This window comes from Natrix helvetica (assembly GCF_964273705.1).
Source record: "Natrix helvetica genome assembly, chromosome: Z".
NCBI classification, from domain to species: Eukaryota; Metazoa; Chordata; class Lepidosauria; order Squamata; family Natricidae; genus Natrix; species Natrix helvetica.
In genome coordinates, this window is record NC_138554.1 from 139,921,426 (window position 1) to 139,942,730 (window position 21,305).

The window sequence follows — 21,305 nt, forward strand, 5'->3', positions numbered from 1 at the left end:
GCTCCACCTGAGCAGGGAGTGCAAAGCACCTGCAAGGGATCTGGCCCCACGGCTGCTGAGTGAGATGGAGACCTCCCAGGTACAGCCTCCTGCTGCTTCTCGTGGTGTGGCGCATGGGGGGCTGCATGGGGGCTGCTCTCTTTCCACGCAGGGAGGGGGGAGGAACGTTCCTCCAGCTTTTGCACGCTTCTCACAAACGGGAGTGGCGGCGTTTGGAAACCTGCATGGGGGACCCACTGGGGAATGTCTTGAAATGAGGGAGGGAGGGAGGGAAGAAGGAAGGAAGGAGAAAAGAGGGAGGGTGGGAGGAAGGAGGGAAGGAAGGACTGGGAGGAAGGAGAAAGAAAGAATGAAAGGAAGGAAGAAGGAAGGAGAAAAGAGGGAGGGTAGAAAGAAGGAAGGACTGGGAGGAAGGAGAAAGAAAGAATGAAAGGAAGGAAGAAGGAAGGAGAAAAGAGGGAGGGTAGAAAGAAGGAAGGACTGGGAGGAAGGAGAAAGAAAGGGAGGGAGGAAGAAAGGAAGAATGAAAGGAGGAAGGAAGGAAAGAAAGAGGGATGGAAGGAGGGAGTGAGGATAGAAGGAAGGAAGAAAAGGAAAGGAAAAAAGGAGAGGGAGAAGGAGGAAAGGAGGAATCAAATGGTGAGGGAGGGAGGAAAGAAGAAGAAAAGAGAAATGGAGGGTGGAAAAGGAGAAAGAAAGAATGAAAGAAAGGAGGGAAGTATAAAGAAAGAATGAAAGAGAAAGGGAAGCAAGGAAGGAAGGAAAGGGGCAGAAGGAGGGAGGGAGGGAGGAAGAAAACGAAAAGAAAAAAGGAGAGGGGGGAGAAAGGAAGGAGGAAAGAAGGAATCAAAAAGAGAGGGAGGAAGAAAGATAGGAAAGAAATAAACAATGGTTTGCAGGGGGAAAAAGTATAAATCATTATCAGTTGATCATGAAATACTCCAAACATCTATAAGTGTCAGTCAGTTGCCAAATGCCCAAAATGTGATCATTGGACCACAAGGCAGGGGGAGGGTAGCCAATTTCTGATCTGGATCATAAATACCTTTGGGGGAGATCCATCGTACCTTTGAACCGATGCTGAGCCAACCAGTCGTAAATTGAGGACTGCCTGCAAAGAGATAATCAAGGCTGCCACCTGCTGGTCAGAGGAGGAACCTCTGCCTCTGAAACCAATCCTGTTGTTGTTATTATTTTAAGAATCCGATGAAAGGACCTGCAGACGCTTCTCCCTTTTAATAACTTGCGTTCATTGGGAACAGGAGTCTCGGCACCCCTCCTTACAACAAGGAGGAGGAACTTTGCAGCATTTGAGACCCCCTATATACCGTCAATTTCAAAGCAGGGGATGATGGTTTTGGAGTTTTGCAAGCAACGGAGGCAGAGATTTGCATCCTTCCTCGATCTGGCCGTTTGCAAATGTTTGGAATTGCAGTCAAAAAGTTTAATCCTAGAACAAACCTTGGTTTGCACTCTTTTGCTCTGCCAAGAAATTCAAATTTTCTCCTCTCTGGATTGAAAACCACTTTTGTTCCTCCCGGCACCCATATTCAGAGAAAGGAGTCGGTCGGTAAACAGCATACAGGCAGTCCTCGAGTTATAACCACAATGGAGCCCAAAACCTCTATGGTTAACATAGGGATTTTTAAAAGTGAGTTTTGCCCCACTTTACAACATTTTCTGCCACAGTTGTTAAGCGAAGCACTAAAGGTTATTATGTTGTTAACCCAGTTGTTAAGTGAATCTGGCTTCCCTCCTGGTCAAAAAGGTCGCAAAATGGGACCACGTGACCCCTAGGACCGTCATAAATATGAGTTAGTTGCCAAGCATCTAAATTTTGATCCTCGCACCATGGGGATGCTGCAATAGTCATAAGTGTGAAAAACGGTCATCGGGTTTTTTTACAATGCCGTTGTAGCTTTAAACCGTCATTAAACGAACTGTTGCAAGTTGGGGACTTCTTGTAATTGCTGAGAACAAGCCGGGATCTTTGCGGTTCTTTGCCTCTTCCTAAAAATCGCTTTCGCAGAGACTCCAGCCCCCCCAATAAATGGGAAGAAAAGGCATGGACGGATTGCATGTTTGCTTCAGCTTGTTCCCTTTTGAGAAACCATGGTTATCTGAATTAAAGCCTCAAACATTTCCGAGCTGGCTGGGATCTGCATGTGACCCGTTAAACAAACAGAATTCCTTTTGGTAGCCAGGGAAACTGAGGAACGCTTTTGAAAGTTGGCTGGCTAAAAAGAAAGAAAACATTTAGGCACACATCTGTTTGAAACTGACCGGGAGCTTGTCTGTGGAGGGGAAAAGGCAATTAACCGTCATTCCGTCGGGGAAGGAAAGGGGAGATCTGAGCTTTGCATCTCGACAGGTTTTCCTAGTTTTCAGCCTCTGCAGGACATTTGGACATCCTCGGCTTACGACCACAATGGAGCTCAAAATTTCCATTGCTAAATGAGACGGTTGCTAAGTGAGCTTTGCTCCATTTTGTGACCTTTCTTACATGGTTGTTAAGCAAATCCTTGTCATTGTTAAGTTATTCAGACGGTTGATTAGCTCACGACCAGAATTTTCTATTCCTAAGCAAACTGGCTGTTAAGTCAGTGGTGCCTGATTTTACAACCTTCCTTGCCACGGTCGTTAAGCAAATCATTGTGGTTGTTAAGTTAAGAACACGTTTGTTACGTGAATCTGGCTTCCCCCTTGACCTTGCTTGTCAAAAAGGTCACAAAAAGGGATCACAAGACCCCGGTACCCTACAACGGTCATAAATATGAATCAGTTTCCCAGCGCCTGAATTTTCTGACAGCAGGAATGTCGCGACCACTACAAATACACGCCAGCTTGCTGAGCCTCAAATTTTGGCAATGCTGTGATGGTCGTAAGTGTGAGGACAGATCATGTCACTTTTTTTAAAAGGGGTGTTGCATTTTTGGATCATTGCAAAACAAATGGTTGTAAGCCGAGGACTTCATTTGTAGCTGGACCCATTAATAGTGACGTTTTTCTGCTGTTTTTAATCTTCTTTTACGGTTCGTTTTTGTGTTCCATGCAGCTTAATTTAATTTTTTGCAGAGATTTAATGGCTTGGCTCCCTTGAGAAACTGGTGTTTGTGTGAGGGGCTGCGAAGTTGTGGGTTTTTGTGGTGCTTTTCCCCTCCCGATTAAACATTTCCAACTCAATTTCTGACTTAATTTTCTGACGGAAAGGATGAAGTAAAAAAAAATAATGTCTGGGTGCTTTTAAAAAAAAATTCAGGTAGTCCTCGACATACGACCACAATTGAGCCCAAAATTTATGTGGCTAAATAAGAGAGTTGTGAATTTTGCCCCGTTGTACGACCTTCCTCGCCAAAGTTGTTAAAACGGAATCACTGCAGTTGCTAAGTTAGGAACACGGTCGTTAAGCGAATCTGGCTTCCCCATTGACTTCCCCTTGTCACAAAAGGGGATTGTGTAACCGTCGTAAATAGGAGTCGGTTGCCAAGCGTTTGAATTCTGATCACGTGACCATGGGGACGCTGTAACGGTCGTAAGTGTGAAAAATGATAGTTAAGTCCTTTTCTCGGTGCCATTCTAATTTCAAACGGTCACTAAGCAAGCTGTCGTAAGTCGAAGACTACCTGTATTCTCTACCTCTATCTCTCCTCTTCCAGGTTTATTTTATTTTATTGTTTATTTTATTTGAGTCCCACTTCTGTTATAATTGCAAATAATTCAAGGCGATGAAACACATTTAACACGCCTTCCTCCTCCTCCTCCTCCTGTTTTATCTGAAGTCCACAGGCCTTAAAGTTCCCAAGTTGGGACAGCCCTGATCTAAAACAACAACCCTGTGAGGTAGTCTGGGCTCAGAGACAATGACCGGACCAAGGTCATCCAGCTGGTTTTCATGGCTAACGCAGGACTTGAACTCACAGTCCTCTGCTTCTTCTGAACACCCACTGGAAGTTCTTGAGATGTTGGTCGACCTATGAGAATGTTTGATGTTTTGGGGTGATGAGACGCCCTTTTCTCTTCTTTCCCCAGGTTTTCGACAACAGTTCGGATGCCATTCCGATTCACGCCATTGGGGTGCTCACCTCTATCATGGCAACCTCTCCCGCTGCTAAAGTAAGAGGCCAGATGCACACAAACACACACACACGTCATGTCTGAATAGCCCAGAATGGAGATAGACACGCGAGCTGTCCATTTCCGTTGCATCTTCCCCCCAAAGCGAAATGGGGGAACAGGGTACAGGAAGCGAAGACAAGGGAAATCGGCTTGCAGGCCAACAGAATTGACTTGGTGGGGTCCGAGCTTGGTGGTTTTCTTGCGGACGTTTTGTGACCCAACTAGGGAACATCATCAGGAGAGATGCTTATAAATGGAGAATATAGAAGAGACTGCTAATAAATGGAGAATAACCCACCCTTCTTTCTAGCACTGATGATGTTTTATTTATTTATTTATTATTCATATTTATAGACCGCCCCCTCTCCCGAAAGGGACTCGGGGCGGTGTACAGTCACTAAAATGCGTTATAAAATACATACATAAAACAGTTAAATAATTAAATACGTAGGTGGAGGAGGTTGCAAGACTGTATATAGAATAATAAATATAGTACATTAAAAGCTTATTAAAACCCCAAACCCAATTAAAATGAATAAATCCCCGGGAGGTAAAACTAAGAAAGTGCCAGGCCAGCTGATTGAAATAGGTGAGTCTTTAACTTTTGCCGGAAGGAACGGAGGTCGGTGGTAGTTCGAATGTCTGGGGGGAGGTCATTCCAGAGGGTTGGGCCCATCACAGAGAAGGACCTACTCCTAGGTGTCGCCCGCTGGCATTGCCTAGCAGACGGCACCAGGAGGAGCCCCTCTCTGTGTGAGCGGATAGGTCGCAGGGACGTGTGTGGTAGGATGCGATCCTGCAGATACCTAGGTCCTATGCCATGGAGCGCTTTAAAGATGGTAATCAATACCTTGAAACGCACCCGAAAGGCCACAGGTAGCCAGTGCAGCTCGCGCAGGAGAGGTGTTACGTGGGAGTAACGAGTACTTCCCATAATAACCCGCGCGGCTGCGTTCTGAACTAGCTGCAGTCTCCGGATGCGTCCCAAGGGAAGCCCCATGTAGAGGGCATTGCAGTAGTCCAGGCGAGACGTCACCAGCGCATGAGTGACCGTGCGCAGGGCACTCCGGTCCAGTAGGGGGCGCAATTGGCGCACCAGGCCAATTCCCTAGTTGGGTCATGAAACATTGGAAAGAAAGCCACCCAAACTCAGAAACCACCAAGGACAGTCTTCCTCTTCCTCCTCCTCCTCCTTTGCACATACCTCCCCTCCCTTCTAGCCCTGATGATGTTATCAAGTTGGGTCATGAAAGGTCTGCCAGAAAACCACCTAGCTCAGAGAGAAAGGCAGGATGATGGATGGAGAGATTGTGGGATGTATGATTAGAAGGATGACTGGATGAATGGCTTGATGAAGGATGTATTAAGAGAGAGAGAGAGAAAGGCAGGCAGATGGATGGATGGATTGATAAATGTATGGATGGAGTGGGTGGGCGGGTGGGTGGGTTGGGCAGACAGACAGACAGACACAAATAGATGGATGATTAGATTGGTGGGTGGGTGGGTGTGGGTGGACAGACAGACACAGACAGATAGATGATTGGATGGAAAGAGGGAGGAACGGAGAGAGAGAGAAAGACTTCCTGAAGTTTGCAAAGGAACCCACCATGGTCTGGCCTGATCTGGCCAACGTTGACCACTGGTTGTCTTCTGCAGGAGGTCTTCAAAGAGAGGATCGGCTACTCCCACCTCTACGAGGTCCTGAAGAGCCAGAGTCAGCCCACCAAGAAGCTGCTTCAGGAGCTGCTCAACATGGTGAACAATGTCACTCTTCTTTGTTTTTACAAAGTTCGCCCTTTTTACATCTGGTTCTTCAAAACTGAAGAGGCTTTTTTGGGCCCCAGTCCAGAGTCCAAAAATGGTTTGCTGGTGCTTTTGTTTTTTTATTTTTGTTGCAAACTGCTTAACTCACCTTCCCAGTGCAGCCTATTGCTTTAGGATTTCCAGGTGGTCTCCTTTCCCAATCCCCCTTAGCCTTTTTCCAAGGTCAGAATTGAATTGAATTAGAATTGGGGATAGAATTGAGTTAGAATCAGAATTAAATAAGAAACAGGACTAGAATTGAATTTAAAGAATCAGAATTACAATTGCATTAGGATTAGAATTATTAAATTAGAACTGTGTTTAGTATTGGAATTAGAATTGAATTAGCATTAAAATGGATTAGAATTAGAATCAAATTAGAGTTATTGAATTACAATTAGATGAGAATCAGAATTAAAATTGAATTTTTTTAAAAAAAAGAATTAAAATTGAGTTAAAATTAAATTTGAAAGAATTAAAATTGAATTAGAATTGAATTAGAATTAAAATTGAATCAAATTCAATTAGAATTAGAATTTAAATTCAGTTAGAACTATTGAATTAGAATTAGGATTAGGATGAGGATTGAACCAGGATCAAAATTAGAATTAGAATTTAATTAGAATTATTGAACTAGAATTAGAACTGAATTAAAATCAGAGTCGAATAAGCGTTAGAATTAGAATTAGCCGTAACTCACCGCCAGACGTGACCCTTTCCCCAGGCTGTCGAAGGGGATCACACCGCCTCCGCTCCGCGCCTCATCCACAACGAGCAGCCGCTACTGATCCTGACCCAGTGGATCCCCGAGCTCACCTCCCGGGATCTCCAGGTCTTCCTTTCCGAGTGGTTGAAGAAAATCTGCAAAGCTTCTCTCCAGAGCCGCACCACATGCGTCCGGGCGGGCATGGTTGGGTACCTGTTGGACGTGCTGAGCGCCGCGCAGCAGAATCTCGACCGCAAATGCACCGAGAATCTGGTCGACTTGCTTCAAGTGCTCGGCGGTCTCTCGATCCGTCCGGGCGAGTTACGGCAGTTACTGAAACTCCTGCGGACTGAGAATGGAGCGGGTTGCCACCCATACACCGTGCAAGTCGTGCGAGCTCTTTCGGGGATGGCGCGCAAGGAGGGACCCGAGCGGGCACTGCAGTATTTTGACCTGACGCCCAGCATGGCGGGGATCATGGTGCCAACCATCCAGAAGTGGTCCGGGGGCGGCTTCGCCTTCCACGCCTGGCTGTGTCTCCTGGCCGAAGACACCAAGGAGGCTCCGGAGGAAACAGGCCGGCTGAAGCGGAAACAACTGTACAGGTGGGAGTTCCTGGCACTGTGACATGATACCCGTCTTTCATGCTCCGAAAGGGATCAGGGAACCCAACCCTTGGGTTCTGGAGAGGGTTGGAAGCCAGAAATCATTGGGTCAAGCTGACACCTGGGCCAAAGAGCGGTGTTTCTCCACTTTGGTACGTTAAGAGTGGAGGACTCCAACTCCCAGAATCCCCCAGTCAGCTGTGCTTTAAGAGGGGAGGACTTCCACTCCCAGAATCCCCCATCCAGCTATGCTTTAAGAGGAGAGGACTTCCACTCCCAGAATCCCCCATCCAGCTATGCTTTAAGAGGGGAGGACTTCCACTCCCAGAATCCCCCATCCAGCTATGCTTTAAGAGGAAAGGACTTCCACTCCCAGAATCCCCCATCCAGCTATGCTTTAAGAGGAAAGGACTTCCACTCCCAGAATCCCCCATCCAGCTATGCTTTAAGAGGAAAGGACTTCCACTCCCAGAATCCCCCATCCAGCTATGCTTTAAGAGGGGAGGACTTCCACTCCCAGAATCCCCCATCCAGCTATGCTTTAAGAGGGGAGGACTCCAACTCCCAGAATCCCCCAGTCAGCATGCTTTAAGAGGGGAGGACTCCAACTCCCAGAATCCCCCATTCAGCTATGCTTTAAGAGGGGAGGACTTCCACTCCCAGAATCCCCCATCCAGCTATGCTTTAAGAGGGGAGGACTTCCACTCCCAGAATCCCCCATTCAGCTGTGCTTTAAGAGGGGAGGACTCCCACTCCCAGAATCCCCCATTCAGCTATGCTTTAAGAGGGGAGGACTTCCACTCCCAGAATCCCCCATCCAGCTATGCTTTAAGAGGGGAGGACTTCCACTCCCAGAATCCCCCATCCAGCTATGCTTTAAGAGGAAAGGACTTCCACTCCCAGAATCCCCCATCCAGCTATGCTTTAAGAGGAAAGGACTTCCACTCCCAGAATCCCCCATCCAGCTATGCTTTAAGAGGAAAGGACTTCCACTCCCAGAATCCCCCATCCAGCTATGCTTTAAGAGGGGAGGACTTCCACTCCCAGAATCCCCCATCCAGCTATGCTTTAAGAGGGGAGGACTCCAACTCCCAGAATCCCCCAGTCAGCATGCTTTAAGAGGGGAGGACTCCAACTCCCAGAATCCCCCATTCAGCTATGCTTTAAGAGGGGAGGACTTCCACTCCCAGAATCCCCCATCCAGCTATGCTTTAAGAGGGGAGGACTTCCACTCCCAGAATCCCCCATTCAGCTGTGCTTTAAGAGGGGAGGACTCCCACTCCCAGAATCCCCCATTCAGCTATGCTTTAAGAGGGGAGGACTTCCACTCCCAGAATCCCCCATCCAGCTATGCTTTAAGAGGGGAGGACTTCCACTCCCAGAATCCCCCATCCAGCTATGCTTTAAGAGGGGAGGACTTCCACTCCCAGAATCCCCCATCCAGGATGCTTTAAGAGGGGAGGACTTCATCTCTCATAATCCTCCATCCAGGATGCTTTAAGAGGGGAGGACTCCAACTCCCAGAATCCCCCAGTCAGCATGCTTTAAGAGGGGAGGACTTCCACTCCCAGAATCCCCCATTCAGCTATGCTTTAAGAGGGGAGGACTTCCACTCCCAGAATCCCCCATCCAGCTATGCTTTAAGAGGGGAGGACTTCCACTCCCAGAATCCCCCATTCAGCTGTGCTTTAAGAGGGGAGGACTCCCACTCCCAGAATCCCCCATTCAGCTATGCTTTAAGAGGGGAGGACTTCCACTCCCAGAATCCCCCATCCAGCTATGCTTTAAGAGGGGAGGACTTCCACTCCCAGAATCCCCCATCCAGCTATGCTTTAAGAGGGGAGGACTCCAACTCCCAGAATCCCCCAGTCAGCATGCTTTAAGAGGGGAGGACTTCCACTCCCAGAATCCCCCATTCAGCTATGCTTTAAGAGGGGAGGACTTCCACTCCCAGAATCCCCCATCCAGCTATGCTTTAAGAGGAGAGGACTTCCACTCCCAGAATCCCCCATCCAGCTATGCTTTAAGAGGGGAGGACTTCCACTCCCAGAATCCCCCATTCAGCTGTGCTTTAAGAGGGGAGGACTCCCACTCCCAGAATCCCCCATTCAGCTATGCTTTAAGAGGGGAGGACTTCCACTCCCAGAATCCCCCATCCAGCTATGCTTTAAGAGGGGAGGACTTCCACTCCCAGAATCCCCCATCCAGCTATGCTTTAAGAGGGGAGGACTTCCACTCCCAGAATCCCCCATCCAGCTATGCTTTAAGAGGGGAGGACTCCAACTCCCAGAATCCCCCAGTCAGCATGCTTTAAGAGGGGAGGACTTCCACTCCCAGAATCCCCCATTCAGCTATGCTTTAAGAGGGGAGGACTTCCACTCCCAGAATCCCCCATCCAGCTATGCTTTAAGAGGGGAGGACTTCCACTCCCAGAATCCCCCATCCAGCTATGCTTTAAGAGGGGAGGACTCCCACTCCCAGAATCCCCCATCCAGCTATGCTTTAAGAGGGGAGGACTTCCACTCCCAGAATCCCCCATCCAGCTATGCTTTAAGAGGGGAGGACTTCCACTCCCAGAATCCCCCATTCAGCATGCTTTAAGAGGGGAGGACTTCCACTCCCAGAATCCCCCATCCAGCTATGCTTTAAGAGGGGAGGACTTCCACTCCCAGAATCCCCCAGTCAGCATGCTTTAAGAGGGGAGGACTTCCACTCCCAGAATCCCCCATCCAGCTATGCTTTAAGAGGGGAGGACTTCCACTCCCAGAATCCCCCATTCAGCTGTGCTTTAAGAGGGGAGGACTCCCACTCCCAGAATCCCCCATCCAGCTATGCTTTAAGAGGGGAGGACTTCCACTCCCAGAATCCCCCATCCAGCTATGCTTTAAGAGGGGAGGACTTCCACTCCCAGAATCCCCCATCCAGCTATGCTTTAAGAGGGGAGGACTTCCTCTCCCAGAATCCCCCATCCAGCAATGCTTTAAGAGGGGAGGACTTCCACTCCCAGAATCCCCCATCCAGCTATGCTTTAAGAGGGAAGGACTTCCACTCCCAGAATCCCCCATGCAGCTATGCTTTAAGAGGGGAGGACTTCCACTCCCAGAATCCCCCATCCAGCTATGCTTTAAGAGGGGAGGACTTCCACTCCCAGAATCCCCCATCCAGCTATGCTTTAAGAGGGGGGACTTCCACTCCCAGAATCCCCCATCCAGTTATGCTTTAAGAGGGGGGACTTCCACTCCCAGAATCCCCCATCCAGCTATGCTTTAAGAGGGGAGGACTTCCACTCCCAGAATCCCCCAGCCAGCTATGCTTTAAGAGGGGAGGACTTCCACTCCCAGAATCCCCCATCCAGCTATGCTTTAAGAGGGGAGGACTTCCACTCCCAGAATCCCCCATCCAGCTATGCTTTAAGAGGGGAGGACTTCCACTCCCAGAATCCCCCATCCAACTATGCTTTAAGAGGGGAGGACTTCCACTCCCAGAATCCCCCATCCAACTATGCTTTAAGAGGGGAGGACTTCCACTCCCAGAATCCCCCAGCCAGGATGCTTTAAGGAGGTGGACCAATGTCAGAATTCTTCAGCCAGAAGAATGGCAGGCTGGGGAATCCTGGGAGTTGAAATCCAGCTACCCTAAAGTTTGTCAAAGCCAGAAACACAACCCTAAACTAACATAATTTATCATGATTGAAAAGTCAAGGTAGTTTCTCTGTTCTGCTTGGGGAGAGTCTATTGGCCACAGGAACAGGACTTCTTTACCTGCTCAGGTAAACCTAAACACCTGCAGCCAAGATCAGCTTCCTTCTCATCCCACACAGCTTCTTCACGGCCAGCGGGACTGGCTTCGAGGCCTTCTTCACCACGGAGGGCATGTTGGTGGTGGCCGTTTGCACCAAGAAGGAGTACATGACGGTCGCTCTGCCAGAGATTCCCTTCAACGACGCAGCCTGGGTGAGCGACAGGCAGGTGGGGCAGGTTTGGGGTGTGTGGGAACAAAATCTGGGGGTCCCCGAGTTGCTCCACACCGCCACATTTGTAGCTGAGTCGGATCCCCTCCGGTGATTTTAGACAACAATTACACGGGGATTGACCAAGATTGCACCAAGGAGGCTCAACTGGACGGTTACGTGCTTGAATGCCCCCAAAGCTACAAATTTGGGGTACTATTTTTTTGTGGGGAGGGAGACTTGTGTTGTTAAGGAAAACAAAACGCCCTGCGTCACCGGGAGTGAGTTTTCTTTAACCACAAAAAGTCGTAAAATCAGACACGGCTCACTTAACAACCTCCTTTGTTTAGCAGTGCAAATTCAAGTCCCAGTTGTGGTCGTAAATCGAGGCCTACCTGTAATAAGACACTGCTTGGAGATTGTATCTCTTGAAAAATATCTCCTCGGCTGATAGTATTCTGAATGGACCCTCGTTTTGTCCCTGACGCTTTTCATCGCCTTTCCATTCCTTATCCACCGCTTCACAAATGTCGCTGTTCTGTTGGAGTGAAACCACTAATGTTTTGATTCCTTTTGTTGTCAGCATTGCGTTGACGTCGTCCACATTGTCGGCCGCCGGTTGTTCAGTCAGAATCTGGTGAACATTTTCGTAGATGGCCAACTCCAGAAAGTGGCCCAACTACGTTTCCCGTCCCTCGGAGAGGTATGTTGTCCTCGGATCACACCGTACAATTTTATGGATCTCTAAAAATTGCACCCAGGAGCAATAGCTCTTAGCAATTGCAGTTAGACTTATATACCCCTTAGTGCTTTTACAGCCCTCTGTAAGTGGTTTACAGAGTCAGCCTCTTGCCCCACAACAATCCGGGTCCTCATTTTACCGAATCTTCGAAGGATGGGAGGCTGAGTCAACCTGCAGCCGGGTGAGATTTAAACTGCCAAATTGCAGGCAGTCAGCAGAAATAGCCTGCAGTACTTCACTCTAACCCAGTGATGGCGAACCTATGGCACGCGTGCCACAGGTGGCCCACGGAGCCATTTGTCAGGGCACGTGAGGCGCTGCCCTGTCAGCTGGCCAGCACGCATCCCCCCCATTTTTTGCATGCTTTTTTCACCCTCCCCAGGCTCCAGAGGCTTTATAGGAGCCTGGGGAGGGCAAAAAAGAGCCCCCTCTGCTCCCCCCGGAGGCCCTCCAGAGGCTTCATGAGCTTCCCTAAAGCCTCCGGAGTGCAAAAAACGGCCCTATGGGCAAACCGGAAGTTCGGAAACGGACTTCCTGTTTGCTCGGAGGGTCATTTTGAGCGCTCTGGAGGCTTGAGGGAAGCCTCCTGAAGGTCCCTGAAGCCTTCAGAGCACTCAAAACGACCCTCCAAGCAAACTGACTTCCAGTTTGCTCAGAGGGTCGTTTTGACTGCTCCCGAGGCTTCAGGGAAGCCTCTGAAGGTCCCTGAAGCCTCTGGAGGGCTTCCGGGGGGGGGGGGCGGGGGAGGCTGTTTTCGCCCTCCCCAGGCTCCTATAAAGCCTCTGGAGCATGGGGAGGGCGAAAAAAGCATGCAAAAAATGGGGGAGAGCGCCTGTAGTGCACGCATGCGCACGGGGGGGTCGCGCATTGCATTATGGGTGCAGCACGCCCGCCACTACTCCCCTGCGCTCCCCCCACTTATGGCATTTGACCTCGGAGGGTGGAGTGGGTGTGGCCAGGTTGGACGTAGCCAGCTCGAAGTCACTTGTGTCGGGGCACTGGCGGTGACAGCAAAAACGGCTCCGCCAGCAAAAACAGGCTCCCGAGCTCCGTTTTCAGCTGCGATGGCCTCCTGCAGCCCTCTGCCAGTGAAAACGGAGCTCTGTTTTTGCTGGCAGAGGCACCACAGGCCGGTCCTTCCAGGCAGCCCCATGAGCCACATCTAAGCACCCCGTGGGCTGGTTCCGGCCCCCAGACCTTGAGTTTGATACCCCTAATCTAGGACAACTCGCCACGGCCAATTCGTCGCATTCAACTCGCCGCAGGACAATTTAATGCTGTTACTTTTATTATTTTTGGTTTTCGTCAAAATTAATTGTATTTCTGGATTGGCTTTGTTTTATTGTTATTATCAGCCATGGTTCCGCCAAAATTAAGCTAGGTTTTGCGTTGGTTGAATTGCCCTGCAGCGAGTTGGCTGTAGCGAGTTGCTCTACGGCTTACACAATTTTGCATGATCACTTCAGACGGATTCTGCCAGTTTAACAACCGTTTCGGTGATCGCGTGCTTTGTGGTGAGTGTGTGCTTCGCTCCGCGCACCTTCACAGTTTTAACAAAACTTATTTTCCACCAAAGGTGGGTTGCTCCAGGTTCAGCCTGGTTCGGCCGAACCGATAGTGGGATTCAGGCCTGGGTTGCAGAACTGGCAGCGACCCAGGCCTACCAGAGTCCCGAACTGGTTCCCTCACCGCCTCTGGGCCGCCACCATTTCGGTTTTTAGTGACTGCGCGTGCACAGTTCACTGTAAATTGTTCTGCGCATGCGTGAAGGACAATTTACATGGAACAGTGCGTGCCATACGTGTTGGGTGCATGCACGAGCAGGTTGCAAACCGGTAGTAAAACCGGCGGCCACCCACACCTACCTTCCACGTTACGTCTGGGGTAGTAACACAACTGAGAAGTGGCAATCCGCTATGCCATGTGATTCAGCTGGGAGGATATAGGTAAGTAAGGAGCAGGGGTGAGTGAACAAGCTCAATTTATCGTCGCAGCGAATCTGTGCACTCCCCAGCTCATTGTTGTAGCTACCAGTTGGCCTGAACAAGTCCGAACCGGCTGAATCCCACTCTTGATTACGGGTGTTGAAGTTCTAGTGCGGTGATGACGAACCTTTTGTGGCTCGTGTACCAAAAATGGGGGCAGCACAGGGGGGGGCGTGCGGGGACGGCCCACACCCTTAATTCTATGCGCAGGATCCCAGCATGCATGCGTGCTCTCCCCCATTTTGGGCATGCTTTTTTTGCCCTCCCCAGGCTCCAGAGGCTTTATAGGAGCCAGGGGAGGGTGAAAACATCCTCTCCCCCCCCCCTCGGATGCCCTCCTGAGACTTCAGGAGCTTCCCTGAAGCCTCCAGAGCATGAAAAACTGATCCTACAGTCAAACTGGAAGTTTGGGAACGTACATCTGGTTTGCTCGTAGGGCCGGTTTTAGCCCTCCGGAGCCTTCAGGGGACTTCAGGAGGCTTCCCTGAAGGCTCCAGAGGGCAAAAAACAGCCCCACGAGCAAACCGGAAGTACATTCCTGAACTCCCGGTTTGCACGTAGGGTCAGTTTTTTCTGCTCTGGAGGCTTCAGGGAAGCCTCCGGAGGATGTAAAATGGCCTCAAAAGAAGGCCAAAGTTAGCTGGCCAGCATGCACATGCGCTCTGGTCAGCTGATAGGGCAACGGCTCGCGTGCCCTGACAAACGGCTCCGCGTGCCACCTGTAGCACGCATGCCATAGGTTCGCCATCACAGTTCTAGTGTTTTGGAGGACATCAACTTGGAAAAAGAAAGATATAAAACCGTGGTGGTGAACCTATGGCACATGTGGAAGGCGGAGCCGTACTTGCTGTTCGCGGGCAGTCAGCTCTGGCGTGCATGCGTACACCGGCCATCAGGTTCCGAAGGGTTAATGAGAACAGCCAAACGCAGAGACTGTTTGAAAAAGCAGTTTATTTTCCTACGGCACGAACTGAACATCAAAGCACTAAAAGGCAATGAAGACATTGTCAGAGCTGACACCCGGTGCTTCCTACCACCTTTTATAGTTACTTGGTAAATAGGCTCAACCCCCCCCCCCTCCCACCCAGCCCCCCCCCCTGCACGTGCTCATCCATCACCTTGTGACCCAGTTCCCCCACCCCCCTCTGGGCTCACTCGAGTTGACACCAGCCAGCTTATTTTCAGCCTTCCGGAGGGCCATGGGAGGCCGTTTTCTCCCTCCCCAGACTTCAGGAAAGCCCCCGGAGCCTGGGGAGGGGGTCGTGCACACATGCACAAGTGGGGAGGGAGGATTGAATTGGTGTGGGCACACAATTGTGGCACACCATAAGAAAAAGATTGTCCATCACTGGTCTAGAAAATAGGACAAGAATGGAAATGTTTATATCTTCTGAATGTCCATCTTTTCTCCTCTTCCTGGCCAGGCCTTCACATCTTGCTGCATTGGTTCTGCTGGCCATCGGACTACGACCACGTCCACCATCTACTCGCCCCCATCTCACTCACCGGATCTGGAGTTCCCCATCCATCCATTCCTGAACCGCTCACAGTCCTTCCCAGCGTCTCTGGCTTCTCACACCTGGACCCCCATCCCGCCCCGGGAAAGCATAGTTTCCACCATGATTGCGGGGACCCAGGACACCGAGTGGGGGATGCCCACCTCTTTGGAGGGCCACTTGGGGTCAGTCGCTATCTTCTACGAGGCACTCCAGCCTGCTCAGGTGAAGGCCTTCTTCTTGGCAGGTAGGACTCTTGAAGGAACCGTGTGTGTTGTCCATTTCACCCAAGGAGACTTGAAGGATAGGCAGATTGGACCGATGTTTGGGATGGGGACACTGGTGGCCCAAGCAGGGCAGAACAAGAGCAAAGAGGAGAGCAGGAGATAAGGATGGGACATGTCTTGATGGAGGACGGTCATCCAGAACTTCAAGTGATGGTCCTTTTGAGGAGGACCTGCTCCTATTGCACTCTGAATTTGGGGGACACCAAGTCTTCCTTCTCTGACGACACCAAGTCTTCCTTCTTCTTTTTCTTTCCACAGGACCAAACATAGCATCACCGTTTAAGCCCGAGGGAGACTTTGGGGAACTGAATAGCAAATTACTTTTGTACTACACACCCCAGGTAAGGTCAAGTCCAAATTTCTGCACACCTTTGGTCAGATTCCTCTACAAGGAGGACCTAGCCTGATGACAAGACCCAAGTTTGCTCATCCTCAGACCTGGTCTTTGCCTTTTTTTTCTCTCTCCTTCGGTGGTTCTCTAGGCCTGTAAAAGCAACATCTGTCTGGACCTTTCTCCAAACCATAACCTGGACGGGAGGCTGACAGGGCATCAAGTGGTGAACTGGGATGTTAAGGTAGGTGGGAATCCATACTCACGTCTTTTTGGCTGTTGTGAGGAATTGACCCAGCTTCTCTCTGCGACTGTTAACTAGTCTGTAGGACCAAATCAGGTCTCCACGGAAGTTTTGCTACCACCCCTCACCACCCCCTTAGAAGACCTGAGGTCCACCATGTGATGGTTCCCAAGTCATAAAGCTTTGCTTTGGTTTCTGCGTAGGATGTCATCAACTGTGTTGGCGGGATGGGAGCTCTTCTCCCTCTGCTGGATCAAGTAGCGTCTCAAAAGGAAGAAAGCAAAGATATCCAGGAAATTCACGATTTGGTGGGGCCAGAGTTGACGTCTTCAAGGAGCGCTCAAGGCTTACACATCCCCTTGGGAAAATCTTCAGGTGATAAAAAATCTGCCAATTTGGGGGGAGCGGGACGATACAGATAGCACAGGGAATCCTGGGAGTTGAAGTCCACCAGCAAGGTTGAAGTTTCCATTGTTGGTTTTTCCAACTTTAGAGGGCAGGCTGGAGAAGAATGGAGTGGCTGCTTTTTTACTACTGGTGAAGAACTTCCTGTGTGGTCATCAAGTCAATCAAGACAGTTTGGTCCAATGTCATGGTCCGGCCATTATTGGAGCCTTACTACAGAAGGTGAGCATCCATACACACATCCATAGAGGGACGGCCTCATCTAGGTTTCCAACATTTTGATCTGTGTTTCCATTCTCGTTTGTTTTATAACCCAAACATGACTGTTGCTTCCTGGTCAACAGTGTTTCACTGTAATCTTCTTCCCAACTTCTCATTGTAGCTCTGGATCTAGTGGTCTCCTGTCCTTTGCTAACAATGTTGTGTTCCTTGCTTAGCTTTCCAAACTCATCCAAATCCAGCTAGGGGCTACCCCTGATGAACTAAATACAGGTAGCCCTTGATTTATGGCCATAATGGGGACCCGAAAATCCGTTTTAGGTGGCACGGTCATTAAGCTAAGCCTCCCTTGGCCGTATCCAATTTCCCAACATTTTTCATTGCCGTTAGTAATCAAAACATCGTGTAATTGCAAATTGCGACTTCTGCTGGCTTCCCCAGTGTCATGGCTTGTTGAAAGCCAGATGGTTGCATTCCTTCTCTTCATAAAAAGCTAATCTATTTCCATAACATTTTCCAGTCTTTCTCCATTATTTGAAACCCATTGAGTGAAATAGGTCTCACATTCCCCTTTTCTGACGCTCAAGATCAAAGATCTACCAACTAAACCAGTGGTGAAATTCACATTTTTTTTACTACCGGTTCTGCAGGCATGGCTTGGTGGGCGTGGCAGGGGAAGAATACTGCAAAATCTCCATTCCCATCCCAATCTGGGGCAGCCAGAGGTGGCATTTGCTGGTTCTCCAAACTACTCAAAATTTCTGCTACCGGTTCTCTTAACTACTCAAAATTTCCGCTACCCGTTCTCTTAACTATTCAAAATTTCTGCTACCCGTTCTCCGAACTACTCAAAATTTCTGCTACCCGTTCCCTTAACTATTCAAAATTTCCGCTACCCGTTCTCTGAACTACTCAAAATTTCTGCTACCCGTTCTCCAAACTACTCAAAATTTCCGCTACCCGTTCTCCGACCTACTCAAAATTTCCGCTACCCATTCTCTTAACTACTCAAAATTTCTGCTACCCATTCTCTTAACTATTCAAAATTTCTGCTACCCGTTCTCCGAACTACTCAAAATTTCTGCTACCCGTTCCCTTAACTATTCAAAATTTCCGCTACCCGTTCTCTGAACTACTCAAAATTTCTGCTACCCATTCTCTTAACTATTCAAAATTTCTGCTACCCGTTCTCCGAACTACTCAAAATTTCTGCTACCCGTTCCCTTAACTATTCAAAATTTCCGCTACCCGTTCTCTGAACTACTCAAAATTTCTGCTACCCGTTCTCCAAACTACTCAAAATTTCCGCTACCCGTTCTCCAAACTACTCAAAATTTCCGCTACCCGTTCTCCGACCTACTCAAAAGTTCCACTACCCATTCTCTTAACTATTCAAAATTTCCGCTAGCCGTTCTCTGAACTACTCAAAATTTCTGCTACCTGTTCTCCAAACTACTCAAAATTTCTGCTACCCGTTCCCTTAACTATTCAAAATTTCCGCTACCCGTTCTCTGAACTACTCAAAATTTCTGCTACCCGTTCTCTTAACTATTCAAAATTTCTGCTACCCGTTCTCCGAACTACTCAAAATTTCTGCTACCCGTTCCCTTAACTATTCAAAATTTCCGCTACCCGTTCTCTGAACTACTCAAAATTTCTGCTACCCGTTCTCCAAACTACTCAAAATTTCCGCTACCCGTTCTCCAAACTACTCAAAATTTCCGCTACCCGTTCTCCGACCTACTCAAAAATTCCACTACCCATTCTCTTAACTATTCAAAATTTCCGCTAGCCGTTCTCCGAACTACTCAAAATTTCTGCTACCCGTTCCCTTAACTATTCAAAATTTCCGCTACCCGTTCTCTGAACTACTCAAAATTTCTGCTACCCATTCTCTTAACTATTCAAAATTTCTGCTACCCGTTCTCCGAACTACTCAAAATTTCTGCTACCCGTTCCCTTAACTATTCAAAATTTCCGCTACCCGTTCTCTGAACTACTCAAAATTTCTGCTACCCGTTCTCCAAACTACTCAAAATTTCCGCTACCCGTTCTCCAAACTACTCAAAATTTCCGCTACCCGTTCTCCGACCTACTCAAAAGTTCCACTACCCATTCTCTTAACTATTCAAAATTTCCGCTAGCCGTTCTCTGAACTACTCAAAATTTCTGCTACCTGTTCTCCAAACTACTCAAAATTTCTGCTACCCGTTCCCTTAACTATTCAAAATTTCCGCTACCCGTTCTCTGAACTACTCAAAATTTCTGCTACCCGTTCTCTTAACTATTCAAAATTTCTGCTACCCGTTCTCCGAACTACTCAAAATTTCTGCTACCCGTTCCCTTAACTATTCAAAATTTCCGCTACCCGTTCTCTGAACTACTCAAAATTTCTGCTACCCGTTCTCCAAACTACTCAAAATTTCCGCTACCCGTTCTCCAAACTACTCAAAATTTCCGCTACCCGTTCTCCGACCTACTCAAAAATTCCACTACCCATTCTCTTAACTATTCAAAATTTCCGCTAGCCGTTCTCCGAACTACTCAAAATTTCTGCTACCCGTTCCCTTAACTATTCAAAATTTCCGCTACCCGTTCTCTGAACTACTCAAAATTTCTGCTACCCATTCTCTTAACTATTCAAAATTTCTGCTACCCGTTCTCCGAACTACTCAAAATTTCTGCTACCCGTTCCCTTAACTATTCAAAATTTCCGCTACCCGTTCTCTGAACTACTCAAAATTTCTGCTACCCGTTCTCCAAACTACTCAAAATTTCCGCTACCCGTTCTCCAAACTACTCAAAATTTCCGCTACCCGTTCTCCGACCTACTCAAAAGTTCCACTACCCATTCTCTTAACTATTCAAAATTTCCGCTAGCCGTTCTCTGAACTACTCAAAATTTCTGCTACCTGTTCTCCAAACTACTCAAAATTTCTGCTACCCGTTCCCTTAACTATTCAAAATTTCCGCTACCCGTTCTCTGAACTACTCAAAATTTCTGCTACCCGTTCTCTTAACTATTCAAAATTTCTGCTACCCGTTCTCCGAACTACTCAAAATTTCTGCTACCCGTTCCCTTAACTATTCAAAATTTCCGCTACCCGTTCTCTGAACTACTCAAAATTTCTGCTACCCGTTCTCCAAACTACTCAAAATTTCCGCTACCCGTTCTCCAAACTACTCAAAATTTCCGCTATCCGTTCTCCGACCTACTCAAAAATTCCACTACCCATTCTCTTAACTATTCAAAATTTCCGCTAGCCGTTCTCTGAACTACTCAAAATTTCTGCTACCCGTTCTCCAAACTACTCAAAATTTCCGCTACCCGTTCTCCAAACTACTCAAAATTTCCGCTATCCGTTCTCCGACCTACTCAAAAATTCCACTACCCATTCTCTTAACTATTCAAAATTTCCGCTAGCCGTTCTCTGAACTACTCAAAATTTCTGCTACTGGTTCTCCGGAACCTGCTGGATTTCACCCCTGAACTAACCCCTTTGTGAAGGTTGAAGGGTCTCTCGACCCCTGATCCAACAGGACTCCTGGTCCTCTCCCAGAATGATGTGTGGGGCCCCAATTCCTCTTCAACTTCAGTGGGAATAATGGGTGTTGTAGTCCTGAGTATCAGTTCCTTGGTGTGAAATCCCACCGGGTTGGGTCTGGAAGAGCAGAAGGAATTTTGGCGGATGATGGGAAGAAGCCACTGGAACTCTGCTCTTGGACAGGGTTCCTGGTCAGATATGGAGGACACAATCTTCATGTAGATCTTCTTTCCACATTCGGCAGGTCTCCAGCCAGGTGATGGACATGAATGTCCTCATGGCCTCCCAGATTCTGATGGAGGCGGTAGCCTCAGAAGGACACAACCTCTTGCTTCATCTCCTCTACCAGGCCCTCCTCTTTGACTTCCGCATCTGGACCAACAGTGACTTTGCCGTCCGGCTGGGTAAGGACAAGATGGTCTAGATGGAAAGACCCATCATCCTTGGAGAGGAGTTGGGTCCTTCAAGAGAACGAGAAGACCCTTTTCTTTACCTGTGGAGCATCACAGAGTCTTTCCATGGGTTGAAATTCTTCTGAAGGGTCAATGACATCTTTTCTTTGGTCAAGTTGCCCCAATTCCATGATATCTCAAGCGAGATATAGGTGAAAACCCATGACACTATATGGAGGACCCCTGCCTTGAGAATAGGATGGGTAGGTATGGGCTACCTTCTTTCTCACCTTGCCTCTCTCGGTTTGATAGGACACATCCAATACCTGTCCAACATAATTAAGGATCACAAACAAAGGATACGGAAGAAATATGGAGTGCAGTACATCCTAGATGCCATCCGGACCTATTATGGGTGAGTGGACGAGGTGTCTTCTTCTCTAGCAGGTCCCTTTTGTTCCTTTTCCTCCTTCCTCCGTT

The 21,305-nt window shown here is 48.5% G+C and overlaps 1 protein-coding gene across 5 annotated transcripts in view; it reads left to right on the forward strand.

Moving 5' to 3' along the window:
• Nucleotides 1–21,305, forward strand: part of NBEAL2 (neurobeachin like 2) — a 153,282-nt gene that overhangs the window by 56,914 nt on the left and 75,063 nt on the right. For 3 of the 5 annotated variants that reach the window (XM_081971507.1, XM_081971509.1, XM_081971508.1), the window contains exons 10-22: nt 1–79; nt 4,030–4,113; nt 5,773–5,871; nt 6,644–7,230; nt 11,051–11,183; nt 11,763–11,882; nt 15,331–15,649; nt 15,948–16,030; nt 16,172–16,264; nt 16,468–16,639; nt 16,758–16,891; nt 20,678–20,837; nt 21,138–21,240. In XM_081971507.1, the coding sequence (XP_081827633.1) occupies nt 1–79; nt 4,030–4,113; nt 5,773–5,871; nt 6,644–7,230; nt 11,051–11,183; nt 11,763–11,882; nt 15,331–15,649; nt 15,948–16,030; nt 16,172–16,264; nt 16,468–16,639; nt 16,758–16,891; nt 20,678–20,837; nt 21,138–21,240 (2,166 nt within the window). Of the gene's footprint in view, nt 80–1,610; nt 1,652–4,029; nt 4,114–5,772; nt 5,872–6,643; nt 7,231–11,050; nt 11,184–11,762; nt 11,883–15,330; nt 15,650–15,947; nt 16,031–16,171; nt 16,265–16,467; nt 16,640–16,757; nt 16,892–20,677; nt 20,838–21,137; nt 21,241–21,305 lie in introns of those variants that run through there. The other 2 variants (XM_081971511.1, XM_081971510.1) reach the window with 2 other exon arrangements.